Source organism: Hemitrygon akajei, chromosome 5 (assembly GCF_048418815.1).
Source record: "Hemitrygon akajei chromosome 5, sHemAka1.3, whole genome shotgun sequence".
Taxonomy (NCBI): domain Eukaryota; kingdom Metazoa; phylum Chordata; class Chondrichthyes; order Myliobatiformes; family Dasyatidae; genus Hemitrygon; species Hemitrygon akajei.
In genome coordinates, this window is record NC_133128.1 from 61,959,303 (window position 1) to 61,973,476 (window position 14,174).

The 14,174-nt window shown below is 40.2% G+C and overlaps 1 protein-coding gene across 2 annotated transcripts in view; it reads left to right on the top strand.

Annotated features, from left to right (window-relative positions):
* Positions 1 to 14,174, top strand: part of pola1 (polymerase (DNA directed), alpha 1) — a 295,953-nt gene that overhangs the window by 84,770 nt on the left and 197,009 nt on the right. For both annotated transcript variants that reach the window (XM_073045628.1, XM_073045629.1), the window contains exon 26: positions 1,785 to 1,907. In XM_073045628.1, the coding sequence (XP_072901729.1) occupies positions 1,785 to 1,907 (123 nt within the window). The remainder of the gene's footprint in view (positions 1 to 1,784; positions 1,908 to 14,174) is intronic.

Below are 14,174 nucleotides of genomic sequence, written 5' to 3' on the forward strand. Positions count from 1 at the left end.
CTCATCACAGTTTACTCATTGAAGTTTGAATAACACTTTCTTAAAGTGATGGGTTTTCTCTTTTCACTGAGAAAACAATGGAACATTGACATTGGAAATTAATGCCAATTAGGAAAATTGGGTATTTTCTAATGCCCGACCGTGATTTCAATATTGCGCAGTTCAATGTTTTGGGAACGTACAACACAAGTGTACCATTTCAGGCACTGCAGATGATAAACTACAATGCTTATAGTAGAATTAAGCGAAGTGGCAAACTTTATCATCGCAATCTGTGAGTGTTTTTTGTCAGTCCCTCTCACTGTGTGACACATCTCCACCTTTTTACTAGAGAGAGAGAGAGAGAGAGTTTGCTGCCGCCTGTGCGGGATGGGGGAGTGCAGGGGGCTTTGGGGTTCTAATGTTTTTACTGTCACTCATTCTTTGGGGTACCCTTTTGTTTCCATGGTTGTCTGCAAAGAGCAAGAATTTGGAGTTGTATATTGTAAGCATTCTTTGATATTAAATGAAGCTATCGAACTAATACGCAAGAATGCAGGAGTATGGGATGGTTTTGCTAGCTTTTCAAAGAACGAGCATGCTTATGATGGATCAGGTGGCCTCTAGTGTTGGTTGATACTTTGAAAGCCATTTCTGGGCGGCAGTAATGTGTAAACTACAGGGAAACACTGGTTGGAAGACTAGAATGTCCGTTCTATTTAACTGTGTTGATACACAAATGAAACAGTACATGATTCTTGGGTACAAAAGCTGATTGAAGAGACAAATTTAATTCAGAAATACATTATTATTTGCAGCAATTTGATTATGTCATCTCATGCCTGTGGGTTTGTCTGAATTTACTTGGTGTAGGGTGGGGGGATGGGGAGAACTTTAAAGTTGGTGACTTGTAACATTTTTTTCAGCTGAGCAACATCATATAAAAGCTGTTTTTTTCAGCGCTGCTTTAAAATGCACAAAATTGCACCTTTTTAAATATAAATTGCAACTAACAATAGGTAGCAAGGTTTTACCCACAATGGTTTCAGCACTTAAAGGCTTTTTACTTCCTTAAAATCTCCATGCATTTAGTGGCCACTTCTCTCGTTTTGTGTGGGGGTAGGGTAGCAGACAGAAATCTCAACTAACTGAAGCCTCCAACTTGCCAGATATTTGCAATCTTTTAACATTTATATCACCTTCATATTTTTTGTCTCTTAGCTGTAACGGTAATTTTTAATAGGTATAGCACTTAAATTAATGCCAAGTTTTAATGTGGCAGCAGCCCTTGTTCTCATTTATCACTTGACTGGCAACTTGGGCAGGCAGTTAAAGCTGAACTGTATCATGGTCAGGATTGTAATGATACAGAAAAATGTTAGCACGATTACTGCCTTAGTAGTATGACAGTTCTGGGTATATTACTGATTTATCACTTCACAGTAGCATTTTGAGGTGATTTGTCTTTAGGGAAAAAAACACTGAAACATTTTAATATTTATAATATCACTTGTCACTCTCGGAGATGTCTGCTTGTAAGAAATATAGAATGCCTTTAGTTTGAAGCCAGAAGCAAATTATGCTGTACTAATAAGCTGGTACATTTGATTATCACTTTTTCTTAATGGCATTAGCATTGATATTGCTACTCCTGGTTCCTTACTTTGTAATTCTATTTAGTGTGGTTGGGAATTGGCACCTGTTAAACCTGGAGATTAACCCCTACATCAGTTTCTGAATGATGCTTCGGTGTTCAATATTTTTGGGAAGTGCTGATGACTTGTGATTTTTGCTTTCTGTTCCAGTATGATATCAGACAAAAAGCCCTGAAGCTTACAGCTAACAGTATGTATGGCTGCCTGGGATTTTCCTTCAGTAGGTTCTACGCCAAACCACTTGCTGCTTTGGTCACACACAAAGGAAGAGAGGTGGGTGTTTCAGAGATCTTTTTAAACAATTTTAATTTTTAATTGGGTTGGAAGTTCATATAAATTTGTACTTGCCTATGGTTAAGATTTGCCTCATTTACATGTTGATAATAAGACATAGGAGCTGAATTGGGCCATTCGGCCCATTGAATCTGCTCCACCATTCCATCATGGCTTATTTATTATCCCTCTTGATCCGATTTTTCTGCCTTCTCCCTGTAAACCTTGCCACCCTGACTAATCAAGAGCCTATCAACTTGCACTTTAAGTTAACTCGATGTCTTGGCCAATTCACTACCCTCTGGCTAAAGAAATTCCTCCTTATCTCTGTTCTAAATGCATGTCCCTCTATTCTGATGCTGTGCCCCCGGTTCGAAACTCAGCCACTATAAGAAATATGCATTTCATATCTAGGCTTTTCAGTAGTTGATAGATTTCAATGAGATCTTCCCTCATTCTTCTAAACTCCAGTGAGTACAGGCCTAGAGCCTCAAATGCTCCTCATTTGTTAACCCTTTCATCTCTGGAATCATTCTTGGGAACCTGGCCCCTGTCCAATGCCAGCACATCTTTACTTGGATACAGAGTCCAAAATTGCATTCAATAATCCAAGTGCAGTGTGACAAATGTCTTATAAAGCCTCAGTATGATGTCCTTGCTCTTATATTCTAATCCTTTTGAAATGAATGCTAACATTGCATTTGTCTTCCTTACTACCCCGATTCAAGCTTTAGGGAATCCTGCACAAGGACTCCCAAGTCCCTTTTTATCTCTGATTTTTGAATTTTGTCCCCATTTAGAAAATAGTTTATGCCTTTATTCCTTCTACTACAGTGCGTGACTGTGCACTTCTGTACACTGTATTCCATCTGTTACTTAGCCTATTCTCCCTGTCCGTCCCAATCCTTCTACAGATTCCCTGCTTCCTCAGCACTAACTGCCCCTCTGCCTATCTTTGTATCGTGTGCAAACTTGGCAACAAAGTCATCAATTCCATCATCCAGATCATTGACATAGAACGTGATAAGAAGTGGTCCCAACACCAACTCCTGTGCAACACCATTAATCATCAGCCCCCAACCAACCAGAAAAGGTCCCCTTTATTCCCAATCTTTGTCTCTTGTTTGTCAGCCATTCTTCTATCCACGCTAGTCCCTTTCCTATAATACCATGGACTTTTATCTTGTTAAGCAGCCTCATGTGGGGCACCTCATCAAAGGCCTTCTGAAAATCCAAGTAAACAATATCCACTGACTCTCCGTTGTCTGTCCTGCCTGTTAGTTCCTCGTAGAATCCCAACAGATTTGTCAGGCAAGATTTCCTCTGAAGGAAATTGTGCTGACTTTGGCCTATTTAATCATGTGCCTCCAAGTATCCTGAAACCCCATCCTTAATAATGGGCTCCCAACATCTTCCCTACATCTGAAATCAGGCTAACTGGCCTATAATTTCCTTTCTTTTGCCAGCTTCCCTTCTTCAATTCTTGCATTTTTCCAGTCGTCTGGAGCCACTCCAGAATTTAATGATTCTTGAAAGATCATTACTAATCCAGTCTTTTCACCTACCTCTTTCAGAACCCTGGGGTATAGTCCATCTGGTCCAGGTAACTTAACTATCTTCTGTCCTTTCGGTTTCCAAAGCACCTTTCTTTTAGTAATAGCAACAACACTCACCTCTGCACCCTGACACTTGAATTTCTGGCATACTGCTGGTGTTTTCCACATACTTAATAAGTTCGACTACCATTTCTTTGTCTCCCATTACTACTTCCCCAATGTCATTTTCCAGCAGTCCAATATTCACTCTCACCTCTCTTTACTCCTTATATATCTGAAAAATCTTTGGTATCCACTTTTGTTTTATTATCTAGCTTTCCTTCATATTTTATCTTTTCTCTCCTTATGGGTTGATTTTTATAAGCTTTCCAAACTTCTAACTTCCCACTATTTTTGTTATGATATATGCCCTATCTTTTCCTTTTATGCTGTCATTGACTTCCCTTGTCAGCTACAGTTACAGTTTCAATTGTTTCATGTTCCCTGATCTCAGTCATCTTATTTTCACTATGGTTGTCCAGTCCCTATATACCTCCATCCCCCACAAGGAAGACCTCAAAGCTCTCTGTTTCTTCCTGGACAACAGACCCAACCAGATCCCCTCCACCACCACTCTCCTGTCTAGCGGAACTTGCCCTCACTCTAGGTAATTTCTCCTTTGGCTCCTCCCACTTCCTTCAAACGAAAGGTGCAGCCATGGGCACTCGCATGGGTTCCAGCTTTGTTTGCCTTTTTGTCATCTACGTGGAGCAGTCCGTGTTCCAAGCCTACACTGTTGTCTGTCCCCAACTTTTCCTATGCTGCATCGACAACTGCTTTGCTGCTGCTTCCGGCAGCCATTCTGAGCACGTCGGCTTCATCAACTTTGCCTCCAACTTCCACACTGTTCTCAAATTTACCTGGTCCATTTCCGAAACCTCCCTCCCTTTTCTCAATCTCACTCTCTGTCTCTGAAGACAGCTTATCTACTGATGTCTATTATTAACCCACAAACTCTCACAGCTACCTGGAGTTTATCTCTTCCCACCCTGTTACTTATTAAAATGTCATTCTTTTCTCTCAATTTCTCCTTCTCCATTGCATCTGCTCTCAGAATGACACTTTTCACTCTGGAATGAAGGAGATGTCCTCCTTTTTCAAAGGAAGGGGCTTCCCTTCTGCCATCATCAACGCTGCCCTCAACTGCATCTCTTCCATTTCATGCAAATCTACTCTTACCCATCCTCCTGCCACCCTACTAAAGACAGGGTTCTTCTTGTCCTCACCTACCACTCCACCAGCCTCTGTGTCCAGCACGTAATTCTCCGGAACTTCCGTCATCTCCAATGGGATCCCACCACCAACACATCCTTCCCCCCCGCTGCTTTCCACAGGGATCGCTCCCTATGTGACTCCCTTGTCTATTCGTCTCTCCTCACTGATCTCCATCCTGGCACTTATCCTTGTAAGTGGAACAAGTGCTACACCTGCCCCTGCACCTCCTTCCTCACAGGGCCTCAAACAGTCCTTCCAGTGAGGTGACACTTCACTTGTGAGTCTATTGGGGTCATATACTGTGTCCAGTGCTCCTGGTGTCGCCTCCTCTATATCGGTGAGACCCAACGTAGATTGGGAGACCGTTTTGCCGAGCCCCTGTGCATGGTTGCATCATTCTCTGTTTAGAATACTTCATCTTTGGGATGTATCGATCCTGCGCCTTTCAAATTGCCCCAGAAACTCTGTCCATTGCTGAGCTGCCATCATCCCTGCTAGTGTTGCCTACTAACTAACTTTTGCCAGTTCCTGTCTCATGTCTCTGTAATTCCCTTTACTCCACTGTAATACTGATACATCTGACTTTTATCTTGTCCTTCTCAGACTGCAGGCTGAATTGTTTCCTAAAGGGTTCCTTTTCCTTAAGCTCCCTAATCAAATCTGGTTCATTCCACAACATCCAATTCAAATTGTCTTTCCCTTTGTGGACTCAACCACAAGCTAACTTGTAGACATTTCACAAATTTGCTCTCTTGGGATCCAGCACCAACCTGATTTTTCCCAAGCAACCTGCATATTGAAATCCACATGACTATCGTGCCATTGCCCTTTTTAAGTGCCTTTCTGTCTCCTGTTGTAATTTGCATTCCACATCCTGTTTGGAGGCCTGTATGCAACTCCCATTGGGGTCTTTTTACCCTTGTAGTTTCTTAACAGGATTTATGAACATTTGGAGAGGCATAATATGATTAGGAATAGTCAGCATGGTTTTGTCAAAGGTAGGTCGTGCTTGATGAGCCTGATTGAATTTTTTTGAGGATGTGCCTAGACACATTGCTGAAGGTAGAGCAGTATAGGTAGTGTATATGGATTTCAGCGAGGCATTTGATAAGGTATCCCCTGCAAGGCTTATTGAGAAAGTAAGGAGGTATGGGATCCAAGAGGAGCTTGCTTTGTGGATCCAGAATCGGCTTACCCACAGAAGGCAAAGAGTGGTTGTAGACGGGTCATATTCCGCATGGAGGTTGGTGACCAGTGGTGTGCCTCAGGGATCTGTTCTGGGACCCTTTCTATTTGTGATTTTTATAAATGACCTGGATGAGGAAGTGGAGGGATGGGTTAGTAAATTTGCTGATGACACAAAGGTTGGGGGTATTGTGGATATTGTGAAGGGCTGTCAGATGTTACAGTGGGACATCAGTAGGATGCAAAACTGGGCTGAGAAGTGGCAGATGGTGTTCAGCCCAGATAAGTGTGAAGTGGTTCATTTTGGTAGGTCAAATATGATGGCAGAATATAGTATAAATGGTAAAACTCTTGGCAGTTTGGAGGACCAGAGAGATCTTGGGGTCCGAGTCCATAGGACATCATAGGTTGACTGTGTGGTTAAGAAGGCATACAGTGCATTGGCCTTCATCAACTGTGGGATTGAGTTGAACAGCTGAGAGGTTAATTTTACAGCTATACAGGACCCTGGTCAGAACCTACTTGAAGTACTGTGCTCAGTCTGGTCAACTCACTACAGGATGGATGCGGAAAGGGTGCAGAGGCGATTTACAAGGATGTTGCCTTATGAGACTTGTTTGAGTGAACTTGGCCTTTTCTCCTTGGAGCGATGGAGGATGAGAGATGACCTGATAGAGGTGTATAATATGATGAGAGGCATTGATCGTGTTGATAGTCAGAGTCTTTTCCCCAGGGCTGAAATGGCTAACACTAGAAGACACAGTTTTAAGGTGCTTGGAAGTAGGTACAGAGAAGATGTCAGGGCTAAGTTTTTTAATGCAGAGAGTGATGAGTATGTGGAATGGGTTGCTGACAATGGTAACCCATTGTTGGCAAATACAATAGGGTCTTCTAAGAGACTCCTGGATAGGTACATGGAGCTCAGAAAAATAGAGGGCTATGGTAACCCGAAGTAATTTCTAAAGTAAGTACATGTTTGGCACGGCATTGTGTACCGAAAGGCCTGTAGTGTGCTGTAGGTTTTCTATGTTTCTACGTTTTAACTCTTCCCAAAAGGATTCTACATTTTCTGATCCTATGTCATCTCTTTCTAAGGAATTGATTTCATTTTCTCTCAACAGAGCCACCTCACCCCCTCTGTCTTACCTGCTTGTCCTTTCAATGCAATATGTTTTCTTGGATGTTAGACTCACAGCTTTGATCTTCTTTCATTCATGACTGATTGATTGCCTCAATGTCCTGAGTGCTAATCTCTAACTGTGCTACAAGAATTATCCACTACTTTTTTCTATATACTGTGTTCATTTAAATATAACACCTTCAGTCCTATACGAGGAAATCTGCAGATGCTGGAAATTCAAGCAACACACACAAAATGCTGGTGGAACGCAGCAGGTCAGGCAGCATCTATAGGGAGAAGCGCTGTTGATGTTTCGGGCTGAGATCCTTCGTCAGGACTAATTGAAAGGAAAGATAGAGATTTGAAAGTAGGAGGGGGAGGGAAAAATGCGAAATGATAGGAGAAGACTGGAAGGGGTGGGGTTAAGCTGAGACCCAGAAAGTGATTGGCAAAAGGGATACAGAGCTAGAGAAGGGAAAGGATCATGGGACGCGAGGCCTAGGGAGAAAGAAAGGGGGAGGGGAGCACCAGAGGGAGATGGAGAACAGGCAGAGTGATGGGTAGAAAGAGAGATAAAAAAGAAGGGAAAAAAGCTAAATATATCAGGGATGGGGTAAGAAGGGGAGGAGGGGCATTAACGGAAGTTAGAGAAGCCAATGTTCTTCAGTCCTATATTCATCACCCTTTTTGATTTTGCCCCATTTTACACTTCAACTCATCCCACTGACTGCAATTTTGCCTGTCCTTCCTCACAGTCTCACTACACACTGCATCTACTTGTCTACCAACAGCCCCATCCTCTTCCCTATCACACTGTTTCCCGTGACACTGGCAAATCCGTTGAAATCCTCCCCAACATCTCTCGTAAACCTGCTCGCAAGGATATTGGTCCCCCTCGGGCTCAGGTCATACCTTCCCCAGAAGAGATCCCAATGATTTTGATTCAGATCCAGAAATCTGAAACCCTGTCTTCTGCACCAGTTCCTCAACCACACAATCATCTGCCATATCATCCTGTTCTTACTGTCACTAGCATGAGCACAGGCAGCGATCCAGATTGTTGTGACCTGGTTTTCAGTGCTGTGACCATTTGATGCGTACTTATTCAAAGACTGACAGCCTTTGAAGTACTTGTATTTCAGTACTGTGTTAAAATTTGTTAGTCACTTACAACATCAGCAAGTTGGTGACGATTGAATGTCGGTCTCGTCTATGTTCTTTGATAGTGCGTTTATTAATAAAATAGCTGTGCTAACTGAGATTTTTTGTGTTTTGATTCTAATGATAAGGTTGGATTTCACCATCTTGGTGATTTGTTCCAAGCATCTCCATCCTTCACAGAATCAGAAACAAAATCATAGAATAACATTCCATCCACTCTGCTTCACCCAGTTTAAAAAGGGATTTGTTTTTAAACTATAAGGCATTCTCACACTCCCTCTCTCAGGTGTTTTTTTTTTCTCTGTGGTGCAAGAGGTTGATTGAGAGTCTGTGGTAGGAACTCGCAGTTGACAAACACAAGGTGAAGCAGTTTGACCACTGTATGGCTGAGGGTCATAATCCATATCCATTTGCTAGCAAGCCTTATTGAAGTAATTATGAGATGACTGTTTAGAAACACAGCTAATATTTACTGCCGATCTGAGAATCACCCAGATCTTGGCTAATGTTGGTTATATAAAAAAATTTAAGAGAATTGGATGTGATTATGCGATATGCATTTTCCTGATGTAGTTGCTTCGTGTTATGGTCTTGGTCTCCTTGACTTCCTCTGACTGGGGACATGGACTAGGTAAAGTATAAATCAGAAACACAAGTTTCAAAAGAAAGTACAGAGAGTTGTAAAATTAGTCAGCCCCATCATGCTTCTGTAGTATCCAAGACATCTTCAAGGAACGGTGTCTCAGAAAGGCGCCGTCTGGCATTAAGACCCCTACAACTTAGGACATGCCTTCTTCCCATTGTTACTGTCAGAAAGGGGGTACAGAAGCCTGAAGGCACACACTCAGTGATTCAGGAACAGCTTCTTCCCCTCTGCCATCCAGTTTCTAAATAGTCATTGAACCCATGAACACTCCCTCAATATTTACTTTTTATTTCTGGTTTTTCACTACTGATTTCAATTTAACTATTTTATCTACACATAATTGCTGTAATTCTTTTTGTTTATATTTATCATGTATTGCATTGTACTGCTACTGCAGAGTAGGTAAATTTCATGACGTATGCTAGTGATATTAAACCTTTTCTGATTTATTATTCTGTTGTATTACATGGTGACTTGTTTAATTCAGTATGTCGTCCTTTGTGCATGTATTTAAATTTAAATCTTGGATAGTTTCACACTCTGCCCTCTTTCATCTTCTCACTCACTTTATCTGCAGAGATTCAGGCAGATTATGCCCTTTCAGCTTGCATTCCCATCTGCTCTGCTCTGTATTGTTACTTTCGTGTATCATTGTTGTTCTCCTCCGAGTCATTGATCCAATTTTGAAAATAACCCAAACCATTTTCCCAAACACCAGTTCTTGTGCAACTTCATTATATCCTATGGTTTGTGGAAATGTTATTTTGATGTCTTTGCCATAGAAAAATGATCTTGTGTGCGCCTGTAATCTTGGAAATTTTGGCATTGAATCATTTGGTGGAGCTTAGGAGGTCTCTTCATTTGATTAGATAAGAGTTAAGATTGCACTTGACTAACTTGATTGCTTTTAGAGCTTCAATTAATGGATGAGAGAAATGTTTGATTTTGATGTGGTAATATTATTAGTCTTTAGTGAATCCAATTTGATTATTCTGAAGTTATAACTTGGGCTGTAAGTCTCCATGTTCTAAGGATCCACCAGGTGGCACCACACACTATAGAATCTTTTACATGGTGCAAAGTTATGCCATTGTTTAACTCTGAGCTGTTTTGGGCATCATCCTTGTCTGCTTTCATAACCAGTCGAGCTGTCTGATTACTGTCTTAAAATTGCCTTGAATTTTGCTGCAACAAAGACATCAGCACTTCACTGGAAGGCACACTACACTTCATTTCTCAAGCACTTTTAGTTGTTTTATTTATAGATTAGAAGCACTTCACTGACTATGGAAAACCTGGTTTAAAATGTCTAGCTTCGTTATAGGCTTGCTCAATATTGAGTAATTCCAATTCCATTAAAGTGCTCCAAAAGTGTGGTGCTTTCTTTTTGTTGATAAATGTCTTTGATCTTTTTTTCTTTTTCTAATTTTGTAATACTCTGCTTTTGAAATGGGTGAAGACTGGATCAAAATCACATTGAATGGTTTGGTCATATGCTTTTAGGTCTTGAATGTCAGTCCATTTCACTTAATGAAAGTCCAATTTGTTGGTATTATTGAGCTCTTGATGGTTTGTTTGTGATGTGTTGGGCAGTTCCGCTAAATGCTTTGACCTTAGAAGCATTTTCCCTATTGCTGGGCAGCGTTGTTCATTTTCCATGAATGATATTAAAATACAAGTGGAGGGAAGTGGGAAGAGGTTATATATTCCATCAGGGTAGCAAATTGTGAATTATCAAAGTTGCATTTAAATTTTCTTTCAAAGTAAAGAAAATATTCTGCTCTTGTTTATCATCATTGCAGGGTAAACTTTCTTGATTTAAGTGTTTGAGTCAAGTCAAGAAAGGGTCACAGGTCTCTGGGATTATTTCATTTTGAAATCTTAGGGTTTGCAGAAGGATTTGTGATTGAAGGGAAATCTTTATGTTGCATAGCTCAGTGGGCCAAAGGGCCTGTTTCCATGCTACCTGACTCTAAGACAGCATTGAAACTCTGTGAGGAATGTTGATTGCATTCACATGAGGGGTGACTTTGCAAATTAGGTCTTGAGCACTTCTGTAGGTTATTTCAGTGGAGTCTGGGACTGATGGTCTCTGAACTAGTTGAACAAAATATTTGCAAGTCTTCTGAATTTTGCACACTATTTGTATTTGAGCCTATTGTAGGATGATTGAACTTGTGACTCTCCACTCTCTGTGATAGGTCAGGTGGCTGTCGAACGTACAGCATCCTTAATATAACCACACCAGCCATTTGCAAGGACCTGGGTGATCTTGTGCTTCTTCTGCTTCTTTTTATTCCACAACAATAGAAATATTAGAAAGCTGAAGGCGGTCAGTCAGCCTAAGCCTATGCCTGCTCTTAACAGTATAATCCCCCCCCCCCCTTCTTTATACCCCTATTAGTTCAATTTGTGACTGTTGGGAGATAGGCCCTGATTCTATGCACTGTTTTTCTTTGTCCTCATATTCTTTGTCATCTGAATGATTTGCTACAATTATTAATGAGTTTTTAGAATCACCCTTCTTCTTGATTTTAACCCTGATTTGGATGCCAAGTCCATGAAGTGTTATTGTTGACTGACAACTTGTTCTTGTGCTTAATCTTTTTGCAGTTAGTGTTCTCTGCTTTGGTACTTCTGCTAGTCTAAGCCCCTTGGAACCTTAACACTCCTATTCATCTTTCTTATAATCAGTTTTTGAGTGCTCAAATTCTGAAATTAATTGGCTAAATGCTTAAATTTCAGATTGAGCTGCAATTACTCAAAGAATCTTTGACAGATGTATTAACCTGCCTCTCCTCTTTCCAGATGCTCAGGAGCTGTGATGTGTATCTTTAGTTATATGAACAAATCCGATGAGATTTGAATAACTTTTAAGAATTCATACGGTATGAAGGCTGAGGTTTCTTGGACTTAAAAAAAGTACATAATTCTGGGTTGACGAGATCAGGAATACTTTTCAACCATGTTTGCTGAATACACCATCACAATGAGACATGAGAGACTGCAGATGGTGGAATCTGGGGCTGTGCAAGAACACTGGAGAAACTCAGAATGTCAAGCTGCATCTATGGAGAGAAATGGATTCTCCCTCCATAGATGCTGCCTGACCTGCTGAGTTCCTCCTGCACCTAGTGTGAAGAACTCCAGAAAATCCGATGTTAATTGTTTTTGGCAGCATACTTGTGCCTAGATTTCATGGGTTTTGTTCAAGATGATTCAGTGTGTCTATTTAACAATTCTAAGTTTTATTATAATGTATTATGAACGTGCGGCCTTATGCCAACAGATTTCAATGGGTTTTGATTGGCAGGTGGCTTCATAAAAGATTTTTTTTATTGGATCTTTCTTTACTCCATGTTAAAAGAGTTTTTTGTTTTGGTGACTGAGAATTGAAGTGGATTTTAACTAGCAGATGGATTATTTTGCACGCACCATTTCTGGCAGATCCAGTTTTATTTGAGAGCTCTCCTTATGATAGGTCCAGAGTTCCATCTCAGTGCAACACGGGGTTGGTTGGTGTACACCAAGTCTGGGTTAGTAAAGTATTTATTTATTTATTTATTTATTGTTGCGATCTGTTTGATCCCATTGTGCTGGGCTGGAAACCTTGCAGTTTGTTGAACTGTTAATTAAAGCATTGCCACAAGATTCGATCTGTAATGGTTGAAATTCAAACTTCATATTCACATGTTTTTAAAAATAAGGAAACTTAACACCTTTGGTGACAAATAGCTGGGAAGATTATCTTGCTTAAAATTATGTTTAAGTGCATGCCTGTTCATATCCTTGATGCAGCTTTTGTATCATTTTTATGTCAGCCTGGAACCTTCTGACGGTGCTTAAAATCAAGTCTTTATTTTGGAAATTTCTGTCATCATTTTTTCCTGTTACGGCTATAATGTAGAAATTGCTGTCTGCATCAGATCGAAACCCAGGTCATCAGATATGAAATGGTTGGAAAATGTTGTTACTTGTTAAAGGTTTTGGAGGGTGGGAGCCTTTAAGTTATTAAATACTACTCACCTCTAAGCAGAGTGCATCGAGAAACAGTATGTGGCCTAATTGGGTTGAAATTACCATCTACTTCAAACAACTTTGTGAGGGTTGCATAGGAACTGGTAATGGAATCATCATATTACAATTGTGTAAAAAATAATTTGTACAGACATTTAACTGTTGTAACAGGTGTAATTAATTCATCTTCAAGTCAGATTGTTTTATTGGAAATTGTTGCAAAGCCTAAATAACGAGGTGCAGTGTAATTTTTCTTACCACGATTCAGAGGCGTGGATTATAAGAACATGTTTTTCTCCACTACTCTTAAATTAGAAACTGATAGTTTCCACAATAACCATTTCCCTCCTAATCTAATTTTTCTATTCGTAATCAGACTATTCAATAGTCATTTTTCCCATTTATTGGTTATAAATTATAACTGTGGAACAAGTTGTTTATTTTGGCGATCAGAGATTCAAGAGAGCCACGAAGAAACCAATCATTTCTGCAGGGTTTTACAATTTCTGAACAAAACTTTGAATGCTTAATGTTAGAATAATGTTTTCTTTTGCAAATTTAGTTGAAGTATCTATTCTCAATGGAGTGTAGGTGCCAGCTGAAGATGAGTGTTTTTTGTACTTGTGCAGTTTACCCTACTCCCTTCCATCATCAGATACAAAATTGACAGCTAGTAACCTGTACTGTACAACTCTATATGATCAGCTAGATGCTTCAATCTTCTCAATTTCAGTGGGTGCACAAGAAAATTTCTTTTTATTGTAGTCACATTGATAACGTTGCAGTCGTTTTCTTCAAAAAAACTATAGGTGTGTTCACTCATATACACACCACTCAAGTTTGAAGCAGTAAGTCAAATTTTACCGTTTCTCAATCTTTCAATAGAATTAAGTGTAGAAGATATGATTTGGTTTTGATTATTCTAAAATCCAGTGGTTGTCCAAGGATTTGCTTGACAGTTTTCTGCTGGAATTGAACCTATCATCTCGGGTAAATTTCAGTTAACTGAGCCCAGGAGCTGATTAGATCTAGGTAACTGTAGAGCAGTAGCTTAAAACATGTTCCCCTCTTGCTGACCCTGTAGTGGAATAGTGATTTAATTGTGGGGACAAAAGCTAAAATGCAGGAAAGCTGGCGAATGTGCTGGAGGAGCTCATTGTTCTAATAAGATCAGCAGGTGTTTTGTATACCACCTTGAACATAGCAGAATGTACCAACGTGTTTTACAGCCATTTCCGGTAAAAACCAGAAAGGTGGGGATATTCAGATAGCTTGACCAAAACATAGTGTCTTAGAATGAAGAAAAAGTGATAGAAAGGCAAAAGTTT